Source organism: Peromyscus maniculatus, chromosome 18 (genome assembly GCF_049852395.1).
Source record: "Peromyscus maniculatus bairdii isolate BWxNUB_F1_BW_parent chromosome 18, HU_Pman_BW_mat_3.1, whole genome shotgun sequence".
Lineage (NCBI taxonomy): Eukaryota > Metazoa > Chordata > Mammalia > Rodentia > Cricetidae > Peromyscus > Peromyscus maniculatus.
In genome coordinates, this window is record NC_134869.1 from 12,265,163 (window position 1) to 12,289,948 (window position 24,786).

Consider the following 24,786-nt stretch of genomic DNA (forward strand, 5'->3'; position numbering starts at 1 on the left):
ACAGACTAGGTTTATCCATTCATTCTAGACTGAGCAAATAAATGCATGCTGCAAAGACGCAGTCAGCACCTACAGTGTGCCACTTAGTGTGTTAGTTGCCAGGGACAAAAAAACCAAACCAAACCAAACAACAACAACAACAAAAACAAAACAGAAAACAATTGAAGATTCTGTTGGTCTGATCTTAAGCTGGAGACTAGCCAGGGCTACACAGTGAGTTCAAGGCCATTATGAATCACACAGAAAGACCCTGTCTTGAAAAGCTAAGGGCTGAAGGAGTAGCTTTTCGGTAGAGCTTCTGCAGAGGTGAGGGGACTTCAGGGACAGAGATTTGGGTTCTGGAGCAGCAGTGATGGGCTGATGAGGTGCAGTGAGTTGGCTTGAGCCATTCTGTGATGTACTTCTAAAAGAGAGCAAAGGAAATCAGATTTCACCCAGGGCTGGTTGCAAACGAGCATGCATTTTAAACTCCTGCTGACTGGAGCTATGATCAACCTTCACTAAAGGGTTTTCCAATCAGTCACCAACACTCTACAGAACATTACATGCACACTGAGGCCGAGGGACACTTATCAGAGAAGCTAGTTAGTGCAACAACCAATCAGACAGAATTTAAAATGGTGGTAAGTGGCAGAAGTTAAGGTATGATTGCCCCAAGGATCCTCTTCTATTATGTGTCACTTGGTCTACATTGTGTGTGTGTGTGTGTGTGTGTGTGTGTGTGTGTGTGTGTGTGTGCCTGCAATGTTGACTAATGGGCCTAATGGAAACTATGGAGGTCTTGCCCCTTGATAGTCCCCTCCTAGGGTCTGGGAAGAATCTACAATCAGCTGATAATTAATCTTTGATGATAGGAAATGAATCTACGTACACGAAACTCCTTAGTTAATACACTTTATTTTTCCGAGTCAGTTCTCTCTGTACACAGCTTCTATTCTGCTCTTATGCCTAGCTCCTTTCTGGTTTGATTTCTCTCTACCTTTATCTGCTGTCCCCTCTATGTTCTGTCTTAATTCTTTCATCTTAGTTTTGCCCCATCTTGGTCTTTCTCATTTTGTTCTTACCCATCTCGTTCTTCCTCATCTTCCATCTTGTCCTCAAGTTCTCTCCTCTAAATCCTCCTCTAAGTCTCCTTATTCCTCTCAGTTCTCCCCAAGTCTCTGAGGTATTCAGTTATAAACCCAAGCAACAGCAATCCTCTGGCAAAGCAAGGTCACCAGGCTTGAATTCTTACAGGGTCATAGAGGCAGGTAAGAGTTTTCCTCAGGCAGTGACCATCAGGCTTTCTTTTACAACTCAAAAAGGGAGTGGTAAAGGAGGAGGTCAACTGAGAGCTAATATTGGTTAGTATATCAAAAAGGGAATTTGTGTTCTCAATCTACATTCCTAGAAGTGGTTAGGTAATGTTAGGAGTCTTTAATGTAGTAAGGCTGTATAAGAAAGGAAGGTCTCAGCTTAAATTGCACAAGAAATAAAGCTATCTGCCTGACCTAGGAGACAGACGTTGTTTCCATAAGGGTATTACTTTAGTTCAGGAGATCATTTGGCCTTGGATATTTGATAGGTATTTTAGATAAACACACTGTTAGGGAGTTCTTGGAAGTAAGTATACATAGCATACAAGAAAATCACTGTAGGAACCAGCTAATATATATACAAAAGCTAAAATATCACCAAGACTTCTTAAGCCATGGCTTGACCTTCAGAAAGGTCCTTGACCTTTTCAAGTAGCAGCTTTTGTCATAGTAGCTGGATCCCATTCATTTTCCTGTGGCCTGCAGCATGGGTCTAATGTCATCTTGGGTGAGTTATCACCATTTGTCCTCAGAAGGGACTGTTAGGTATGTCTGGTTAGGACCCTGGTTTATTCTTCCCAGAGGGTTGCTCTAAAAGCTGGGACTGGCCCTGGGCTTTCGCTCTCTCTGATCTCTTTTTCCTGACACGCTGCAGCACAGCTAAGATGCTGGTCTTCACCAGAACTGAGCACCTGCCAGTCTATGCCTCAGCTCCACATCTGTCAGCTAAATAAGCTTCTCTTTTTTATACAGTCAGGCTGCCTCAAGGTGATCTGTTATAGTAGCAAAACCAGATGGCCATATAGGGGCAGGACATGAATATTCAGATCACAGAAACAGTTCTTAGATAAAGTGACTCTAAACACAGAGAAAGGCTGTTCTCTGCAAGACACTAGTGGCTTTTCCAGTAAGCTGGTCCTTTAATGGATGGTTGGCAATTTACACGTACTGTGGAGGAAACGTGAGTTGTCCAAAGTGAAGCTGATGTTTCCTCTGGCTCCTCCTATTCAAAATGTAAGTGGCCGACATATTTGTGTTTTTTGTTGTGTTTTCCAAGACAGGGTTTCATTGTGTAGCTCTGGCTATTGTGGAATTCACTGTTTAGACCAGGCTGGATGAAGGGGCTCTAGCAGACCTGAACATGGCAGACACAGGCCAGAGTGTGGCAGACACAGGCCAGAGCGTGGCAGACACAGGCCAGAGCATGGCAGACACAGGCCAGAGTGTGGCAGACACAGGCCGGAGCATGGCAGACACAGGCCAGAGCGTGGCAGACACAGGCCAGAGCGTGGCAGACACAGGCCGGAGCATGGCAGACACAGGCCGGAGCTCGGCAAACATTGCACACAGGTTTTGCCCTTTTGACCCTTTCCTCTCCCTTACTAAAAACCATTACCATTTCTAAAACAAGCCCCAAGGTCTGTCCCCTTATTTCACCTCTGACTCATTCCTGAGACAAAACACCAAGGTCCAACAATCAAAATTCATCATTTGGTTAATATAGCCAATCAGGATTTACCAACTCACCCTAGACAGACCCCGCCCCCACTTAAAAACCCATTCCTGCAGAGACACCCTCTCTTGCTTGCTTGCTGCTGCTGCCTTTGCACACGGCCTTCCCCCAATTCCACTTGCCCCTCCAGGGTAACAAATCTCCTCTGTGCTGAGAATTTGGTGTTTGAGAATGTTCTAAATTGATCCGGGTTGGGGGTGTGTGCCCTCCCTTACACTGGCCTTGGACATACAGAGCCTGCCTCTGTCTCCCAAGGGCTGGGATTGGAGGTGTGCATATTTTAAATCTAGATCTTCCACAATAGGAACAAAGCCAGTCCCCAAAGGCCTGAAGATGCTCTAGGGGTCTATTGTCCGCGTGTTATTGTGATGGACCCTCACCAAGCAATCAGACAGGCCAGGACCACAACACAGGTGACAGAAACGTTTGCACAGTGATGGGAGAAGAAGCCATCTGATCCATGGCTATATTGACAATCACTTTTGAAATGAGACGTTGGTATGAGAACATCCAGAATGGAAGTCATTTTGGTACCACTAACGTTGCCTCTGTCTAAGGAAGGAAGGGAGGGAGGGAGGGAGGGAGAGAGAGAGAGAGAGAGGAAGACAGACAGACAGACAGACTGACTGACTTGGTCTGGGCTGTTAAGCAACTAGCGATGTGATGTGAAGGATTGTTAGAAAGACCCGGGCCTGGCGACTGGAACCTTCTGAATTTGAATCCCAGCTTGGACTTTGCTGTCCGTGCCCCTCAGCACAGCTCATGTCTGGCCCTGAGGTTCAGGTCCGTGCTGTCCCCTTGGCAGGGTGTTTTGGGGCCGGAAAGCTAAGTGATAGCAAAGGCAAATTGCTACAGCTCCGAGTGGAGATTCCGGTAGTTTCCCTCTTTAGGATTGGCATGATAACAGTCAACGACACTCAGGGAAAAAAAATTGAGGAAAGAAAAAATGGATGAGGGGGGCGCAGACCTGTCTGTCAGGAGGAGAGGGCTGGGCCTCAGTCAGCGGAGGATGCTGCTCTCTCTACAAGTCGGCTGAGGCCTGGTTGTAAGAAGCCCAGCACCCACAGCTCCCCCTACTGGATGTTCTCAGAATTTATGCCAAATAGCCTAATTTTGAGAGGACAGATTGGTTTCCATCAGCCCCGATAGACAGGGAGGCCAGGTCATAAACGGAGGCCTTGCTAAAACTTTTAACCTTTGCCTGAAGAAGACCAGCTGAAGGTAAAGATGGAGGGGGAGAGGGGCAGAGATTCTTAAGCTGGGACCAGGAAAGCCCTTGGGGCATGTGTGTCTGTGCACATCAGGTCTTTTCTAATTTGCATAAAGTCTCTCCTGGTCTGGGATAAGTCCATGACATGGACTAAGAATGCAAGGACTTCATCAGAGGCAAAGCCTGCAAAGAAAAATTAAGAAATACAAGTACAGGACCTGATGAAGTGCTCGCCGCCAAGCCCAGGGGCCTGAGTTTGATTCCTGGAACCTACGTGGTGGAGGGAGAAACTGATTCCTAAAAGTTGTTCTCTGAGCCCCACATACTCACTGTGGCTCACCCCCCACATACACACACGCACACACATGTACATACACGTTTACACACACATGCACACACACTCACAAACATACACAATTATACACACACACATGTACACACATGTATACACACATACATACAGTCACACACACACTGTCATGCACACTCACACACACCCATCCCCCACAGACACCCACAGACACACACACACACACACACACACACACGCACACACATGTACATACACGTGTACACACACATGCACACACACTCACAAACATACACAATTATACACACTCACACACATGTACACACATGTATACACACATACACACAGTCACACACACACTGTCATGCACATTCACACACACCCATCCCCCACAGACACACACACACACACACACACACACACACACACACATGCGCGCGCGCACGCTTGCATACCGTCCTAAGAAACGTAAAAGATACAAGTTTATCAAACACCAAGCCAAAGTAAAATTTACAATATCTGAAGTCAATAAAAACTAGGCATGAATAATGAAGAGAAAAACTAGTTAATTAAAACCAACAGAGAGGATACACATGTCAGACAAAGACTGAGAAAGTCACAGTTCCATCCCATATGTTCAATAGGGCAGAAAGGAAAAGTGTGTTAGGGAGAGATGTAAACGACACCCAAGCCTAATGTTTACAGATGAAAACACAACATTTGAGTCAAATCACACCGTCTCCAATTGACAGCTGCTCAAACACTGACACCAAAATGTTCAACCTGCAGACCAGCAATAAAGACAAAACGAAACCAGAGAAAATACTGGACACAGCAATAGAACATGAGTGAACTGTGGGACAATGTCCCGGGGAAAGGAGAAAAGACGTTGAAATTTTAAAGCCAGTGTTTCCCAACGATGGAGATGCTAAACATCCAGTTCCCAGCATGCAAAGAACCTTGAACAAAGGCAATGTGATGAAAATCTCACACCACTACAAAACTCCTTAAAATTGATGACAAGGAGAACATCTTACAAGCAGGCAAAGCCAACACGTTGATAAGAGAGTCACGTTACCATGACAACAGCTCCCGTGCTGGACTCAATTCCACCTAGAGGACAGTGGAGCATTTATCTTTAAAGTACTAGAGCAGAAACATCATTGCCAATCTAAAAAAAAAAAGCACCTAAAGCAACAATATCTGTAAAGAACAAAGGCATGATGAATACTCTTTTCAGATACACAAAAGCTGAAAGAGAAATGTAATTAATTGTCCAGGAAGACACACAGTGACAGCAGAGAGAGATCTAGAGGCACAAAAAGGGATGGGAAATGCCGGACATTGTGGTCTTGTCGTCACGAGCTTAAGTGTAAAATCACCTCCCAGGTATTCTAAACCATTTGAAGAACGGCTGGTCAAGGCCACATTGCTAGTGTTGTGTCGTGGGGCTTCTAGCACGCTGCAGTAAGGTGCGGAGAACCAGAGGGGCCAGGCTGGGATTCAGAGATGGAAGTGTGATGCCGTGGATGCCTGGGCATGGCGTGGTGTATGTAATACGGCCTGAAGGCAGACCGCAGAAAGTGAAAGGTGCTCTTATACGCCTAAAAGCGGATGTTCAACTCCCCTAAATAAGCAGGGCAGCAAGTAAGTCAATAAAGAAGGTGAGGCATGATTAGAGAAGATGACCGAAAGGGAGACGAAGAAGGAGATGGAACAACAGAGCAGTTGCACACAGTGGACAACGCACAGAGCAGTGGATCTCAGCCTGCTGCATTCTGTATAAGTGTCTCAGCACCGTAACCAAAAGCTGTGGGTTATCACACTAGACGGAAAGTTAAGAGCTGAACCTGGGAGTTGGCTCTGTGGAAAAGCACTTGCCTTGCAGAGTGAGGACCAGAGTTCGGATCCCTTGAACCCACGTAAGTGCCAGACAGAGGCAGGGATCTCAGGGCAAGCTGGCTAGCTAGACTAGCTGCATCGGTGATGTCCAGATTAACTGAGAGGCTCTACCTCAATGGTGGAGAGTAACTGAGGAAGCCTCCCAACATCTACTTCCGGCCTCCACATACATGTGCTCATACGTGTGTACGCTGGTGTGTACACAGACCATACACATATACACATGCAAGAAATGTTAAGAACTAACTATATTCTGTCATGAAAGATTCACTTTATTTCTTTCTTATTTTTGAGGCAGGGTCTCACTGTGTTGCCCTGGCTGGTCTGAAACCCACCATGTAGAGTAGGCTGGTGTCAATTCTTCTTGACCCTGCTTCCCCAGTGCTGGAATGACAAGTATGTACTCTCAGACTGGGAAAGACTCCCTTTAAAAATAGAGATACAAATATGTGGAAGGCAAAGGAGAGAAAAGGATGTAGCACATTATCACCTACGGTGGTTTGAATGAGAATCACCCCCATAAGCTCACATATTTGAATGCTTGTTCCCATTTGGTGGAGATGTTTTGGAAAGGATTAGGAGGTGTGGCCTCGCTGGAGGAGATGTGTCACTGGAGGTGAGCTTGAGGTTTCAAAAGCCCATGCCAGGCCCAGTCTCTTCCTCTCTCTCCTCTCCTCCTATCCCGCCCCCCCCTCCCCGCTCCAGCACCATGCCTGCCTGCCTACCACCACGCTTCCTGCCATGATGGTGATGAGCTGACCCTCTGAAACTGAAAGGAAGCCCCAATTAAGCACTTTCTTTTGTAAGTTGCCTTGGTCACGGCTTCCTTTTCACAGCAATAGAAAAGTAGTAAGGCACCACCAATCACAGGAAAGCTGGGGTGGGTGGAATTCATCAGACAAGTTCATTCAGAATGGGACATTTTTTAAAATGAGGGATTAGAAGGAGGATTTCATAATGTTATGATACTAACTCATCAAAAGGATATAAATAATAGTTTTAATGAACCTGGCAATAGTCACAGTACATGAAACAAAATTCCATAAAACCTCAAGAAGAAATATTTTAATCCACAGAGTTACAGATTTCAACACATTTCTTTCAATAATTGATGCAATAAGTGATCATCAAATTTTTCACACTAGAGAAGCCTTGAACAGCCCTGTCAGTCAACTCCACTTAACTGACATTAATTGCCTAAGGGCTGCAGATCACACCCTTTTTATGAGAGAAAATGGGACATATTTTGGGATTTTTAGTCTCTACAGATTCAAGACTGAAATCATACAAAGATTGTTCTCTGACCGCAATGGGATTAAATGATGTACAGAGGCAAGATGACATCAAATAAACCCTAACACAATGTTATGGTAGAGATTAACAACCAGACACTGGATGGAAAGGCGAAGATGCTGGAGTAACCAGACTGACTTGGAGAGTCCGAGCTCGAGGACATGCACTACCCAGGTTCCACGAGGCTGGGGGATAGGTGAGAGCAATTTTACCACAAAGCCAGGTAAGGTGATAGAGTAAGATGGTACTGGTGTCGGGCCAGCCATGCCGAACTGAGCCCACACGAGAACCACAACACGGTTAACTGTTTTCTAGACAGCACAGAGGCAGTGAAGGGCGTGGAGACTCTTCTGCAGAGATGCTGTTGGAGCTGGCTGTGACAGCACAGCACAGGGTAGAGTTAGAAGACCAAGAGTTCCCGGTGATTCTCAGCTACATACTGAGTTTGAAGCCAGCCTGGGTTACATGCTATCTGTCACACATGCACACACATGGACACACGCATGCACCCACAAGCACAGAGCCAAAACCCAAAAGCAACAACAACACCTCCCACAAATGTTGCTGGAATTATTGGAAATAATTGGAAATGGGCTTTGATCCATATCTTTACCCAGACAAAAAGGCTAACATGGCCTAAATATAAAACCTACAACTGTGAAGCTTCTAGAAGAAAACCTAAGAGACGCTAGGTGAGTCAAAGATTCCAAGACATGATAGAAAGAACACTATTTAAGAACACATCATGTAAAAAAACCCTCCTGCTGGCCTTTTTGTGATGGAGAAGGTTTTCCTTTCAAAGGTGTTGTTAGGAGAGCACAAAGATGAGACCTGGACCATGGGGAAGTACTTGTAAGTCACAAATTCAATAAGCACCCTGTATCTAATATATTTAAAGAGCTTTCCAAATTTAATAAGAGAAAAACTGAACCCAGAGGTCTCTCTGTAATGAACCTTGGCACATGTGTTCCCTGAGTGGGCACATTTGGATTTATTTTTAAAACTGTCTGAATAAATGGGAATGTTATAAAAAAGAAATACATACACTAAAAATGTAAATTAAAATTCATTATAAAAATGTTTATTCAATACTTACTAAAGTGGCTAAAGCAATAAAAATATGACTATATCAGTTTTAATCAAGGATCTCCAACACATAAGGCCCTATGTCTGATGCTCAGTGTGTATGCACACACACACACACACACACACACACACACACACACACACACACACCACAGGAGGAAGAGGAGGGAAAAAAGCTTTTTAAAAAGATTAAGTGAATACATCCTACTAGGGAAAAATTTTATTGTAAGTAAATTATGACTGAAGAATACATGAGAAAAATGTCCCTTAGAACTGGTGAGTGCGTCCATTTCAGGTTAGAAAGAGGTATCAGTGTTCCTTCCTGTAAGCGACTGGTCTTTCTTCTATGAACACAGTGTCTTTTTCTGTAGTTTAGACCACTGGCATGAAAACAGTTCTAAGAGTCAGAAGTGTGTGTTTATCTATTTGTTGTGGTGCATGGGATCAACCCCAGGGCCCTGTTCACAACGGACACACAATCTATCACCTAAGCTACACTCCTCGCCCACACGTGTGTATGTTTAAACATTTCCTACCTTTGGTCTCTGAATCTTTACATGCTAAATGCTGTGGTATCATTGTAACTGAATGTGAGTGTCCAGGAAGAGTTTGTTCAGTCTTTAAACAACCATTTAGCAAATCAGAGCTGTGCCAGGCAGGGGCCAAATGTGCCTTTAAAAAGGTTTCTTTATTCATCTGTTTCTATTTGATGATGCCCCTGATATCTATCCTCTACTGATCATTATCTATGTATCAATCAGTCAGTCAATCAATTAATCAATCAACCTATCTACTTCTCATCTATCTATCCCTATCTATCTGTCTATCTATCTATCATCTATCTATCTATCTTTCTTTCTTTCTTTCTTTCTTTCTTTCTTTCTTTCTTTCTTTCTTTCTTTCTTTCTTTTTTTCTTTCTTTCTTTCTATCTATCTATCTATCTATCTACCTACCTAACTACCTACCTACTTACCTACCTGTCTATCACCTATCTATCCATCTATCTTTTTGGCACTGAGGTGGAACCTAGGCACTTGTGCATGCCTCTGACACTGATCTACATTCCCAGTTCTTGCCTTTTGTTGTTGTTATTATTATTATGATGTTGTTGTTTTCTTTCTAGATCCTGAACAGAATGACAAACACATTACAGGCACTATCCCCCACAGACCCCCATGGAGTGGTTATTCTTATCATTTTACCTAAGGAAATGGAAGCACAGAGGGGTCAGATAACCAAGTCACACATCCGTGAGCCTCACAGAGGATTCTCGCCGGCTCTGACTTCAGTCTGTGACTGCTTCTCTGCATGATTGCTTATGATTTTTCCCTAGGTTATTTGCCCTGGTGTTCAGGTTTTCACCAATCACTGACTCAGCCGATTGATTCATTTAATGCTTGTTGCATGCTTAGTGTAGCCATCTGAGCTGGCAGTGGTTTCTCTTTGTGTTTTCAGGGGAAAGTCAAATAATGTCTTGCCAGGACAGAAGCAAGGCTTGTTTCTGAAGAGGAGACTCAATGAGTGTCGATCTTTAATGAGCAGCCTTCCATAGGCTGACAGCCATCTGCCATTGGGATGTTTGCCTGCAGCTATGCTAAGAATGAAGGCCTGGGGGAAATGCTTGTCCCCTAGGGGTTTTCCTAAAGCCCCAGCATCTACCCTGTGTAGCAAATGGGACAATTTTCTCTGTAGGAATGACTTTATCCTGGTCTAGCTTACAACTGGCTGGTTTGAAATTTTCTTGTTAGGTGATGTGTCCCCCACACATCGCTGTGTCAAGTCCCTGACTCCAGTGTGACGGTGCCAGGGGGCGGGGCCTTTTGGAAGTGATTAGGCAGGCAACAGGGCAAGTGACAGTCTCCCCAAAGTCATGGCGTCCTCACCTGAGGTCCTTGTACAACTGGTTTCTCACATGTTTATGTCAGACTGTCTGTGACATACAGGGTCATGGATTATGGCATATGTGACTAGAGGCAAGCCTTAATCTATATGTGGTTATGTGCAGCACATCGTAGGTGATCAATAAATGCTTTCTTTTTAGGTCCTGGAAGGAGCTTTGGAAAAAAGATAGCGTGAATATGGGGATAGTCCAAGTGGGGCCTTTTAATAACACATGAAAACTACTTATGAAAGCAAAAGCAAATATTTCTTTCCTGCATCTGAAGTCATTCTGTGTCACCTCAGGGACCCCACTAAGAATGGGGACAACAAGATGGGTGGTGGTGGCGGCGGCGGCGGCGGTGCACGCCTTTAATCCCAGCACTCAGGAGGCAGAGCTGGGCAGATCTCTGTGAGTTCGAGGCCAGCCTGGTCTACAGAGAGAGCTCCAGGACAGGCACCAAAACTACACAGGGAAACCCTGTATCGAAACAACAACAACAACAACAAAAAAGTGCGGATGTCAAAATTGGCATTCTCAGCAACTCTGCTTGAAATAGCAATCATAGAATTTGCTTCAGGGGCTTGTTTGTGATGCCCTGTGAGGCTGAAGCCGCTGATGAGACGTTTTGAGGTCATTATCACGGTTCCCTTAGGTCACTACTGGTGGGTGGCCTCTGTGTCAAGGTTTTTCTCATGTATCAGGGGCTGTCAACAAACCACCAGCTGGCCTGTTGTCTTAAAATAAGACAATGCATTTCCTGCCCAGCGAGAGTTAGGGGCCTTCCTGGAGCCTTATCTTTTAAGAGTCTGCCTAGCTCAGGCAACTTGAGCTCACTGCACAGCGCTAGTCAGAAACATACCCTGATATTCCAGGCCTCACCCGTTGGAACTGTCTGCCTGGGAAACAGACGCGAGCTAAGTTCCTCGTGCGAACTCCGAATAATTTATCCCTCAAAGCTCATACAAATTGGCAGACCAGAGTGGCTCTTGATCCATAGATTCATTATGTATTTGTAAAATGTGTGGTGCCTAGCAAGCCGTATAAAGTGGGAAGGGAGAGTTAGGGAATGCAAATAACACAGCACAAAATATACCACCGAATATAGCAACATTGAGCTGGAAAGAAAAAAGGCAGATCATTTCTCCTTTAGGGGCCAAAGAGACCACTTGGTGGCTAAGAGAGCTGCCTGCTCCTACGGAGGACCTGGGTTCTGTTCTCAGAACCCATATCTGGCGGCTCACAACCACCGGTAACTCCAGTTCCAGGGAGGGATCCAACACCCTCTTCTGGCCTCTGTGGACACTACATGCATGTGGTGGGCATTAATTCTAACACAAACACATATACACATACAACTAACTAAATCTTAAGAAGGTAATTTCTCTTTGAAATGGATTACTAGGTTCACAAGTGAGCTTTCGTATGTCTGACTCCTTTGCACACGTTCAGACTCTGTTACTTGAGTTGTACAAAACCTTTGCATTCGTGACTAAATAGAAAAAGGATGCGTAGATGAAAAACAGTGGGTTTCATCTCAAGCAGGGTGTTGGCTACTCAGTGCCAAATGTGGTGGAGCATGTCTGTAACCTGACCAATCTGGAGGCTGAGGCAAGAAGATTGCCTGGGCTTCAAGGCCAGCCTGGGCTACATAGTGAGGTCTGGGACAGCCTGTGCTGCAGAGCAAAATTCTGTTCAATTGTGATTAAGTTGCTTAGTTAAAAATATGTTTCTCTATATGCATGTTTGAAAAAGAGCCAGTAATTTTAATTAGAGTGAGTCAGATTAAGTTGAAGTAAAAACATCTTCCCTCTGTTAGGAAGCTATTTTCCCCTCAGTGAGAATGCATGCCTTATTCTTATTTTTAGAAGATGATGGATAATTTGTTTTTTTCCATTTTGCTTTTGGTGTTTTCTGAGTTTTCAGGATTGATCCGCTATCTCCAGAATCAGACATTATAGAAGTACTTCTTACAGTGATCCAGAGATGCTGCAGATGGATGTGTTTGTTGTCATACCGTAAAGGAAGTCGGTACCCCATCTGCCTCCAATGCGAGGTCATAGGGAGGATGGGAACACGCTTCCTCAGAATAGAGGGATGGACCGTGTCAGCAGTCCTGAGCTGGCCTTATCCTTGCGGAAATGTAAAGCGATAGTCAAGACCAGACTTGTATGGCCACAAAGTGGGCACGGTAAGGCAGGCAGCCAACGAAGGGTTTATCTTCTTCCTGAGCTGAAGGAAGGAAGCTTGGAATGTTTGCAGCATGGAGACAAAGGGAAGCACCCTTTGACCTCACCAGCAAACAACAGAATTGATGTCAGGCATCCATTTTCATGTTTTGCCTCTCTGACCGGGGGCCTGCTCTCAGAGGAAATGCCTGAGTATTTAAAAAAAAAAATCCTTTTTAGCACTGATGATCCCAGGGGAGAACCTTGCCATATCTGCCAGCACACGGCCTAGCGTGGTGATGACGACTGCTAAGGATTTGAACCCTGTTTGCAGCTTGTGTTTTAGATGATGTCCATGGTTAATAAAAGGCTCAGAGAAATATGCTCTCACGTAGCCTGCATGTGGTCTGCCATTCTTTCTAGTGGACACACTGACTTTCCTAATATATCTCAGAAAAAAACCGTGTTCTTGTCCATGCTATGTCAGGCCAATAACTGCATCATTTTAGTTTTTTCTTATGAGATAGAAAAATAAAAGCAAATGTGAACACTCTTTCTAGCCTATCAGGAAGGCTACGAGAAGCAGTTGCAGTCATGGATATGTTTGGCACCAAAAGCCATCCTTGAACTCTGAAAGCATGGGAACTGCAGTAAAGATAACTGAGTTCAGCACTTGGGTCTGATACACTAGAGTCACAGAAGCATGCAGTACTGCAGGCAGGTGTGATGTTTAGCAACTTGACATAACCATAACTTAGAATCACCTGGGAAGAGAGCGTCAGTGAGGGATTGTTCCCATTAGCCCGGCCTTTGGATTTGTCTGTGGTGGTGGTGGGGCATTGTCTTAAGTTAATCAAAGACCCGCACAGTGTGGGGGACACTATTCCCTAGGCAGGGATCATGAACTGTTTAAGAGGGAGGAAATCAAGCTGAGCATGAGCAAGCAAGAGAACATGCACGTATTTCTTCCTTTCTGCTCTCGACTCTGTATTTGATTAACTCTGTGAAGTTCCTGCCTTGACTTCCCACAATGATGGATGTAATCGGGAATTATAAGATGAAGTAAGCCCCTTTCTCCCCCAAGTTGCTTTTTGTCACAGTATTTTGTCATGGTAACAGAAATGAAACAAGAATACAGAGTAAGGTTGGAATAGAGCAATGACTGGAATGGTCAGGATGTCTAAATCCCAAAGCTTTATCTTCCCAGGGCAAGAAACACACTCCAGGCATTGGCTAGGGAAGGTGAAGACACCAAGGGAGGAGTCAGAGACACTGCAGCTTCCTCTCCCCTCCTCTTTTCTTGACAAGCTCGGCTCTAGGTAGAGGACAAGACAGAAATACAATAGCCTTTGGTGTCTGGTGCATCACTTAGCATACCACAGGGAAACTGGGAAGACATGCTCTTCAAATACCTGATTCTTCCTTGTCAGATGGGAATATTCAGAAGTCACATCAGGTGATGAACAGCCAAGGGCATCCCTATACCTAATGCCAGTAATGTGGACGGAGTGGAAGCCATTATTCATTTAGTCATTAGTCATAGGAAAACAAACAGAAGACACAGTTTTGTGTATAAAATGAGCTCACGCATTTAGAAGGTGGGTGGAAAAGCATCAAGATCAGTGTGTGCCAGTGTGTGAGTCGCCGTCCTTCTCCTTCCCCTTCCCTGTCTTTGGGAAGGCCTTTCCGAACTTCAGAGGCCATGTACAGTTATTTAGTCAGGCAGAAACAAAGCAGAGGAGAACACGCCTCCTTGTGGATCCCAGGGGGATATTTCCATACTGGCTTAGAAGCAAGGGAACAAGTGGCTAATCCATGAAATAAAATTTTCAGATTTTTGACCACCCCCAATGGGGAGGGGCTCATATAATTTGCATACCACAGAAAAGACCCAGTCAATATTTGGGTATTGACATCTATAATCAGTTTCAGCCAGCAAATGTTGTGATGGGTCACAGAAGCCTAGGTTTATCACTGACTAGGATTTCCTCCAGTGGAACCTGGTTGAAGTTAATTTTTATGCATATATGCTGTGCTAGCTAGCTCTCTAGTGCTGTGATGAACATAACACAAAGCAAACTGGCAAAGGAAGGGGTTATTTGGTTTACACTTCCATGTCACAGCCCATCACCCAAGGAAGTGAGAGGGCAGGAACCTGAAGGAAGGAGTTGAAGCAGAGACCATGGAAGAATGTTGTCTGCTGCCTCAATTGCCTTTCCATACTCAGCCTGCTTTTCTGTACCCCACCCCCCAGTATCACCTGTCTAGAGCAGCACTGCCCATAGGAGGCTGGACCTCTCACATAAATTCTCAATCAAGAAAATTTCCCATAGACTTGACTATAAATGGGCCAATCTGTTGAAGGCGTTTTCTCAATTCAGTTTTTTTTTTTTTTTTTTTTTTTTTTTTTTTTTTTTTTTTTTCCGAGACAGGGTTTCTCTGTAGCTTTGGAGCCTGTCCTGGACTAGCTCTGTAGACCAGGCTGGCCTCGAACTCACAGAGATTTTCCTGGCTCTGCCTCCCGAGTGCTGGGATTACAGGCATGCACCACCACCGCCCGGCTGAGATTCACTTTTTCCAGGTGGCTCTAGCTTGAATCAAGCTGATGAATGAAATCAACCAACCAACCAACAAACCAACCAACTGACTGACCAACCACCAAGCAACCAACCAACTGACAGACCAACCAACCAAACAAAATACTCCAACAGCATGCATATGATTTCATATAACCCCATATACCATGACCTTTACACAGTTTCTCACAAGTATGTCTTTTAAGGTCCACATTAAAGTTTTTGACATATAAAATCTTTAGATGTAAAATTTTAAAATGTTTCATGGTTGTTTTTGATATGGATAAAGACAATCACAACAGTCTTTGAGAATTTGTGATAAGAAAAGTTATTTTGGTGTTACAAGTGTCCAATGTTCTTTCTTTGGACATTACCATTTTGTATATACACATACATACAAATATGTCATATATACACATAAACATATGATCTCCATTATACACATGTGTATGCTATATGTATATTCTCCCAATTGCATATTTTTATGACTTATAAAAGGTCTTTTTTCTTTTTTTTTTTCCTTTGGAGACAGGGTCTTGCTATATATCCTAGGTTGGTCTAAAATTTGCTTGCAACCCAGGTTGGCCTTGAAATCATGATTCTCCTGCCTCAGCCTCCCAAGTACTAGAGCTATAGGAATAGGCTTGGTTCCAAGGAATTCTTTTGAAGAGAGATCACTAACTGTAGCAAGCAGATTCCTATATAAAAGTTGACGGGGAAAGAGATTTTCTACATATAGATGAAATGCCAACTTCTTATAAATCATACTCACATTCTTCTTTCACTGGCCTTCCTTCCTATCATATTTCTTGGAATTGGAAAAGCAAGTTTCAAAATCCAAAGATTGTGTCACTTACCCATGCAGTCTGGGCCCCAGTGACCTGGACAACATTGAGGTTGTAGGTAGTCCTTCCTACATATATGGCGGCATCCTGGGACAGACAGGGAGTATGTCCTGATCTCAATCGAATACCTTGGAGAACAAAGAGAGGATGTGAACTAATGACCATAGAGTAGAGTTAACTCTAGGTGGTGGGGTTGTCCTAGATTTTATTATTTATTTATTTATTCAATTTATTTGTTGTTATTTGTATATGGTGTGTGTGTGTGTGTGTGTGTGTGTGTGTGTGTGTGTGTGTGTGTGTGTTTGCTAGAACATGAATGCGTGTGGATGTCAGAGGATGACTTTGTGGAATTGGTTCTTTCCTTCTACCTTTATATAGGTTCTGGGGATCAGACTCAGACCATCAGGCTTGTATGGCAAGCGCTTTTACTCATGGAACTATCTTATCCATGCTAAGTCCTAGATTTTAATTGAGGCTTTTTTTTCTTTTTTTTTTTTTTTTTTTTTTTTGGTTTTTCGAGACAGGGTTTCTCTGCGAAGCTTTGCGCCTTTCCTGGAGCTCACTTGGTAGCCCAGGCTGGCCTCGAACTCACAGAGATCCGCCTGGCTCTGCCTCCCGAGTGCTGGGATTAAAGGCGTGCGCCACCACCGCCCGGCTTAATTGAGGCTTTTAATACACACACACACACACAATTTAGCTTAATCATGAATTATTCTTAATTGTTATAGATGGCTAAATAAAAATTAAGAAACAATGAAAATGAAGGGTGTTCTAGTTTGCTTTTGCTAGTTGGTTTATCTATTGCTATCTAGTTGGTTTATCTATTGCTATCTAGTTGGTTTATCTATTGCTATCTAGTTGGTTTATTTATTGCTATCTAGTTGGTTTATCTATTGCTGTCTAGTTGGCTTATTTATTGCTATGATAAACAACATGATCCAAAGCACCTTGGGGGAGTAAAGGGGTCGATTTGGCTGACACACTTCTCAGTCCACCACTGAGGCAAATCAGGGCAGGAACTGAAGCAGAGACCATGGAGGAATGCTGCTTACTGGCTTGCTCAGTCTGATTTCTTACATAACCCAGGACCACTGGCCCAGGGGTGGTACTACCTACAAGGGGCTGGGTCCTACATCATCAATCATCAACCAAGAAAATGCCCCATAGACACGTTCATAGGCCAACTTGATGGAGGAAATTTCTCAGCTGAGTTTCTCTCCTTCAAGGTGACTCTAGTCACCTTGTTGTCATGTTGAAAAAAAAAATGAACCAGCACACAGGGAGTATATTCTGTTATCAAAAGTTATTAAATAAAGTGAATGATGATAATAAACCTCTTTCTTCAGATTAGCACATTCATCACGGACACCATTTCTGAAAAGAAATTCTGCCGCTGAGATGCTACAGTGTAGTTAGTGACGTGTACTCCACCATCTGTGCAGGAGATGCTCTGGTACATCCCTTAGAACAATTTCTAGCAGCAAGTGAGGTACCGCTCTAGACTATAACTCTATGGAGCCTGATGCCTACTTTCTGCTTATGGGGGTCCCTGGGGTCTGGCTCATTCTAGGATAAGACTTCAGGGTGGAGACCATCGTTAATGAATATGGTCTCTTTCATCTTTCAACTGTGCTGTTCTTGAGAATAGTGTGTGTGTGTGTGTGTGTGTGTGTGTGTGTGTGTGTGTGTGTGTGTGTGTGTCTGTTGCAAAGTTAACTCAGCAGTTAAAAGCACTTGTTGCTCTTCCAGAGGACCCAGGTTAAGTTCCCAACACCAACAATGTGGCTCATAACCATCTGTAATTCCAGTTCCCGGGGATCTGACACTGTCTTCTGGCCTTTGGAGGTGGTACTGTAAGCACATGATGCACAGACATCCATGCTGGCAAGACACCCATACACATAGTAAAATAATACAAATACAAAAAATAAAATAAAAGCAAATACAAAAGATGAGGGTGGGGGTGAGTTTTTCCCGAGCAGTTCCTAAAACGCAGCTGCCCAACAAACAGCAGCCAGCAGACATCTGCTGTGTGCATAGTTAAGTCAGGGATGGCACTGACAGTCTCTGAAAGGTTGACTACACCAGCAGGGATATCTCTACAGGAAGGGGACACAGGAAACTCACAGCAGAGATGAAGGTCTTAACTTCTGAGAGGACAAAAGCGGAGCCCACGAATGTATGAACGTGTATCCATAACCCAGAAGACTCTATCTGAAAGCACAATGAATGTGATCTCACCCATTAGGTGAGTTTTGTCTAAGGTCCCCAAATGCAAATACTGATGGATGTGGGAAAAAGAGAATTGTTCAGTGTTGATAGGAATGTCAGTCAGTGCAGCCACTGTGTAAAATAGCTCTTCAAAATATTAAAAATATAGCTGTCGTATGACCTATGAACCCTACATCTGAGAATATAGTCAGGGAAATGATATGTGTGTGTACATATATATAGTTTATATTTCCATCTTAATTATAGCATTATTCACAATAGCCACAACATTCTAAGCTTTTACTGATGGATGAATGGATAAAGCAAAAAACCATGCATATGTCACAGAGAATATCGAACATTGCATATGCAGTGGAATATTAGTTAGCCTTAGGAGCGGAGATCATGCAATTTGCTTTTTAAAATTTTGTCTTTATACGGGGCTGGGCGGTGGTGGCGCACGCCTTTAATCCCAGCACTCGGGAGGCAGAGGCAGGCGGATCTTTGTGAGTTCGAGGCCAGCCTGGGCTACCAAGTGAGTTCCAGGAAAGGCGCAAAGCTACACAGAGAAACCCTGTCTTGAAAAACCAAAAAAAAAAAAAAAAAAAAAAAAAAAAAAAAAAAAAATTTTGTCTTTATTTCATTTATTTGCATGAGCGTTTTGCACTATGTGTGTGCAGTGCTCATGGAGGCCAGAAGAAGACATCAGATCTTTCGGGACAGGAATTACATACAGTTGTGACCCACCATATGGGTGCTAGGAGTTGAACCTAGTCCCTCTTGACTGTGGAACCATCTCTCCAGCTCTGAGATTATGCAATTCGTAACAACATGGATTAACTTGATGGTGGCATACTAAGAGAGAAAGGCCAAACACAGGAAGGCAAATACTACCTGACCCTACTGGCGTAAGGAAGCTCCGATGGGTAAATGGATAGCAGCAGAACATGAAGTGGTTGTCGGGGGTTAAACGAGGGAGAAGTGAGGCATTTGTCAGAGGGTACAAAGCTCTGGCTATGAAAGTTCTAGAAGTCTACTGTGAAGTCTATACCTGTAGCTAACGATCATGTTAACTTGAAACTGTATGTTTACCGTTTGCAAAGATGGGGGGTTGTGGGTTAGCGGTCCTGTCACGGAGAAAAAGAGGACGCAGTGAAACAGACGGAAGCCGTGGGTGTGTTGACGGGGAACTAGTGGTCATGGGGTTGCAGGTGTACTGATCCCTAAGTGCATTGAGTTGTACGCACTAAACAGGCTCAGCCTTTTATGTTAACCACACCTCTGTAACGCAAGTTCTTGAAACATCAAAAATACACAGTAAAATGAAACAAAAGAACCAATCAGGTTTTGTTTTTGTTTGTTTGTTTTAGCATAAATGAATGACAGACCAGTCTTCCATTCTAAAACGAGCAGTATCCATGAAAAATTTTAGTGTATGTGTGTGTGTGTGTTTGTGTGTTTGTGTTGATAGTAATAGTAGTAGTAGTAGTAATAGTAGTAGTAGTAGTAGCAGAGGTAGTGAGGTAGTAGTAATAGTAGCTGGAGTACGTACAACCAAGTGTTCATCTTGACCCTTATCAAAAGAGTACAAAACTTTCTTAGTAAGAAGCCATATAAGTTTAACCTTGAACTTTGATATGATCTTAATAAAAAACGAGAGCCACAGCAAATGTAGTCTCACAAAATAATTCATTGGTTAACTGATGCACGTACTTGCTAATTCTAGACCAGTTAATATTGAGAAACTTTGGTTCATAATATGATATGATCATACTAGGCAATTGTGAACACAAAATATTGTTATAAAACAATGCTAAGGTTTCATTTCATTCATGTTAAAAATAGTCATTTGTCATTCTTGAATTAAAAATGAACTCATTTCGGCTGGGAGATGGCTCAGTTGGTAACGTGTCTGCTGTGCAAGCATGAGGGCCTGAGGCTGGGTGCCCAGTACCCACATAAAAAGCTGGGCGTCGTGGTGCCCTCCGGCAGCAGTAGCCTGGAGGAACAGAGGCCAGAGGCTTCCCAGAGCTCTCTGGACAGCTCTTCCAGCTGAATCAGTGAGCTCCAGCTTCAGAGAGAGACCTTGTCTCAACAGGTAAGATGGACAGTGGTTGTGGAACACACCCATTGTCAACCTCTGTCCTCACACGTGAACGAACCACACACACACACACACACACACACACACACACACACACACACACACACACCAAAAAACCCCCAAACCACATAAATACCCACAAACAACGTAAATACCCACAAACATGTACACATGTATATAATATGTAAATTAAAACTTAACTCATTGCACAATGCCCAATTTCTAAATTGGTTAGCTGAATAAATAGCAAATTGTGTTTGCCTCTGAGTCTACACCTGTTAGTAGGAGTGCAGCCCACTTGTACCCTTTTGAGAGGACCAGCCTTGAATTATGAGAATTCTGGATCAGAAATGACCTTTAAGAACATAGTACAGGCAATTCAACAATGCTCAAATTTTTTCCTTTTCTATCCTACATATTTGGGTTCTAATTAGTATCAGGTTCCACAGCTTATTAGAAAAATAAATACCAGACCCAAGGCTTAGCAAATTTATTTTGCTTTTGAGACAGAATCTTAAAATGTAGTCAAGGCAACCTACAGGTTTTTTTTTTTTAACATGTTCAAATTAGAACCCTTTTCTTTCTTTCTTTCTTTCTTTCTTTCTTTCTTTCTTTCTTTCTTTCTTTCTTTCTTTCTTTCTTTCTTTCTTTCTTTCTTTCTCTCTCTCTCTCTCTCTCTCTGTCTGTCTGTCTATCTATCTATCTATCTATCTATCTATCTATCTATCTATCTATCTATCTTCCATCCATCTATGGTGTGTGTGTGTGTGTGTGTGTGTGTGTGTGTGTGTGTGTGTGTGTGTGTTGCATGCATATGAATGAGTAGGTATGTGTGCTCATGCTCATGGATAGAGGCCAGGGCAGGATGTCAGGTGTTTTCTTCTGTTACTTTCCAGCTTGTCTCCTTGAGAGAAGGTCTCTCACTGACCTGGAAGCTTGCCATTTGGGCTAGGCTGGTAGACCAGTCCAGGGACCCATCTTTCTCTAGCTCTCAGTGCTGGGTCACAGGCATCCGGAGCTTCACCTGTTTCTTAAGTGGGTGCTGGGGATCTGACCTCAGGTTCTCATACTCATATCCACTGAGCCATCTCCCCAGGTCTAGAACCATTTTCAAATGAAACAAGACTCCAGGTGAAAAAAATAGAAGGGCAAGAGGAAGGACAGTATTTATGTACAACAGAAGTTTGTATTTAAGTGTGAGTCAATAGTCAGAAAGATTTAGACTCAAGTCTATAGATTGTGAGTTACCTAAGTTTGGGCTCAGTATAGTCTTAGAGTAAGAGATAAATCCTGGAACTACTTTGCCATGTTTGAGACAGGATGTTCCAATTTGGAGTCACAGTTCTTAGGGTACCAAAACATGGGCACATTCATCTTCTCATAATAAGTACCTGCAATCTCGAACTCCAAAAGAGTCATTGGTAATCTTGGTGTAACCATCTGGACACTTGGCTGCAATGTTAGCCGAGCAGGCTTGGCACTCCGTCCTGATCGTTAGAAAAGACTTCTTGTCACATCTTTTTGCCTGTGCAAATACAATAAAAACACCCATTCCTGTTATCAGAGCCTTGAAAGTATCTGGTAGGAATATTTGTCTACCTGCTTCATTTCACTAAAGTCAGGAATGGCAATGAGGCTGATTGGTATCAACGGGCTTTTTAGCGAGAGATCCCGCAGAGCATCGCATCTGGCTTGAATTCCAGAGTGTTAGCACTTTGGCTTTGAACTGCCTTTTGTGATTGCTACCTTTTGTTTGAAACGTTCTTATCTGGGTTCTTCCTGAAGGATCCAGAGCCTTTGCTTAGTCTGCTTGGTTGTGAAAGGACTTGGAAAACCAAGATGTCTCTAGCTGAGAATTGCTTGGGTTTCCTTTAAATAACTTCAGTTAAGAGGTTTTGGTATGTGGAAACTGACTTGTTAAGAGGTGCAAATTGTGACCAAATATTATATATATATATTAAGAAACAGGCAGTTATTTCATCAGAAGCTGACTCCTCCGCTATTAGGCTAAATCTGAAATTCACCCAGGCATGGCCATTTTCTTCTACAGACTGGTGTAAAACAGAACACTCTAGAAGTAATATCCAAGGGCACATTTGCTCTCTATTTAAGAATTCCAGGCAGGACAGGGCCATGTCTCATATTTCTTTGTCATCCTAGCAGCCCAGCACTGGTTAGAAGTGATGGAAACATCATCATCACCTCTTGAGTTCACCAGGACGTGTAGGTCTGCAGAGGAGGACACCTTCTATTCACAGAACTCCGTATGGCTGTGCTGACTCCCAAAGGTGTCATTCTCATTGCTTCAGAGAGTAGGGCAAGGGTCACAACTCTCGTTACAGAGGTGGTGGAGGTGAGGACTGAAGACGATTTGGAATGTGCAGTGACTTGCCCAAAGTCACAGAGGAGCTATCAGCCTCTTGATTCCTTAATTGGCCCTTTCTACAAGCCCCCAAGCGGCACAGAGAAAAACCTCTACTTTTACTAGAATCTTTCGTTTGGAGATCATTGTGAGCCAGTGTGCCCTTGGACATTACTTGTAGAATAAAGCAACACTCCCTTAACTGTTGGGGCATGATTCAAGTTTTCTAAGAGCAGGATTTCATTTACATTGGAGTTTCTTTTTGGATAGATGGGTAAATTGATGTCATGTTGATTTTTCCTTCTTAATATGCCCAATTTAACTCTCTTTTAAAGAAATTCTTTGGGCTGGGGATGTGGCTCAGTTCCTAGAGTACTTGCCCAGCATGCACAAAGCCTCGGGTTCAATCCCTAGTACTGCATCACATCATGAGTTTGTGGTGCAGACCTAGAATTCAAGAGGTAAAGGCGGGAAGAGCAGACATTCAAGGTCATCCTCATCTACAAGTTTACACGACTGCATATATATTTGTCTGACTTTCAAATTACCGTCTTCAAATGGAGTGACTCATTTTATAAGCTTGAGCCTACCGAAGAACAAAGTCAGCTTTGAACAGTGCTCAAGGCTGAGTGCCTGCCCAGCAGCAAGTCCTCCGTGCTGAAGTGGGTGGTGACAGCAATCCCTGCCTACCATGTGCAGAACCCTGTCTTGGGAGCCATGGGAGCTTGGAGCGGTTAACTCACTTGCTTAACGCTAGTGTAGTGGACAGCCCCGGGGCCCGCCTCTGAAACACTGCGCAGTCGCAGATCAAATGTACCGCTCTCTAACGTCTGGGCTGGAGAGGGACCCAACGTGGTGTCTGCCATGTTCTCAGGAAAGTGCCCCGAGAGCACAGCTGGAGCGGACTGACTGCCACAGCTGGAGCGGACTGACTGCTGCAGCAGCAGCTGTCTGCTGCCGAGACCAGACACTCCGAATCCATCTTAAATCACCTGAGATTGCTGCTCACTGAGATTCAACCTCATCCTGCGATGGAACCTGTGTGAGCTTCTCTGGGGTCCTTATACTGATGCAGTGAAGGAGGCCCAAAGAAAGGTCACCATAGCCCTCCACTACAGCCTGAGGGAGGCAGGAAGCATGTGTGAGGGCCTGACAAGTTTTGGAAATGTTTCTGATGCTTGCTTTCTCAACAAGGCATCATCAATGTACCCTGGAATTCCCCTGGTTATTTTCCCACAGGCTCGCTTGGTTTCTACATTTGGAAAGATGAGATCGCAGGTACCCACAGTGATCAGGTGGTCTAAACAAAACCTGGAACATGTAGCTCTGCCAGGCAAGAGAAACATAACACTAAACTCAGAGATTCCAGCCACAGAATCAGCACACCCAGCAAGAAATGACCAAGTTAGCCCACCCCACAAGCACAGCATCTCAGGTTAGGCTCTTATTCTTGTAAAGTTTCCCTGGTTTTTATCAAGTCCAGGCAGGGCTTTTCGCCCAAGATGATGTGGGAAAACAAAGACATCTAGAGAACACTGTGAAAGATAGCAAGGAAAATCACAGGAAAATTGATCTTACCAGTCCCGTGGCTTCAGCAGGCGACAAGGTGTTTTGCACAACCAGCCCCAGGAAGAGGGGGATTAAAGGCAGCAGCATGCTGAGGAACCTCGCTCCTTCCCAGCAAGGTGATTTAGCTATTTTAACTTGCTTTGATGAGTGCCTGGGGAATTCTTTCTCATGTCTATGTCTACTTTCAAATCCTTTCTTTTCCCTGGTTAAAAAGGGAAGGTGGATGAGGCCTGGCTGACTCTACGCAGTGGGATTGGCTACTCTGAGCTGTATATAAGTCCTGGCTGAGTGACAGGATTTCCTGACGGGGCCGAGGCAGAGACCTGACTGGGATTTCTGAGAGATGGATGGTTTTCCTTCCTATGGCTGTGCCCGCTGCCGTGGGTCATCCTGGGCCTGTCTTTCCAACACAAAGGTTCAGATTTTCTGTAGGGAGCATTTGTGGGAGTGCCCATCACTGTG

At 43.9% G+C, this 24,786-nt stretch overlaps 1 protein-coding gene across 5 annotated transcripts in view; it reads right to left on the reverse strand.

The window, feature by feature from the left end:
* Positions 1–24,558, reverse strand: part of Stab2 (stabilin 2) — a 166,889-nt gene extending 142,331 nt beyond the window's left edge. For 4 of the 5 annotated variants that reach the window (XM_076554565.1, XM_076554567.1, XM_076554566.1 and 1 more), the window contains exons 1-3: positions 24,334–24,554; positions 21,785–21,918; positions 16,091–16,206 (exon numbers count right to left, since the gene is read on the reverse strand). In XM_076554565.1, the coding sequence (XP_076410680.1) occupies positions 16,091–16,206; positions 21,785–21,918; positions 24,334–24,411 (328 nt within the window). In that variant the 5' untranslated portion in view covers positions 24,412–24,554. Of the gene's footprint in view, positions 1–16,090; positions 16,207–21,784; positions 21,919–24,333 lie in introns of all 5 variants that reach the window. The other variant, XM_015998482.3, reaches the window with a different exon arrangement.
* Between the last annotated feature and the right edge of the window lie 228 nt (positions 24,559–24,786).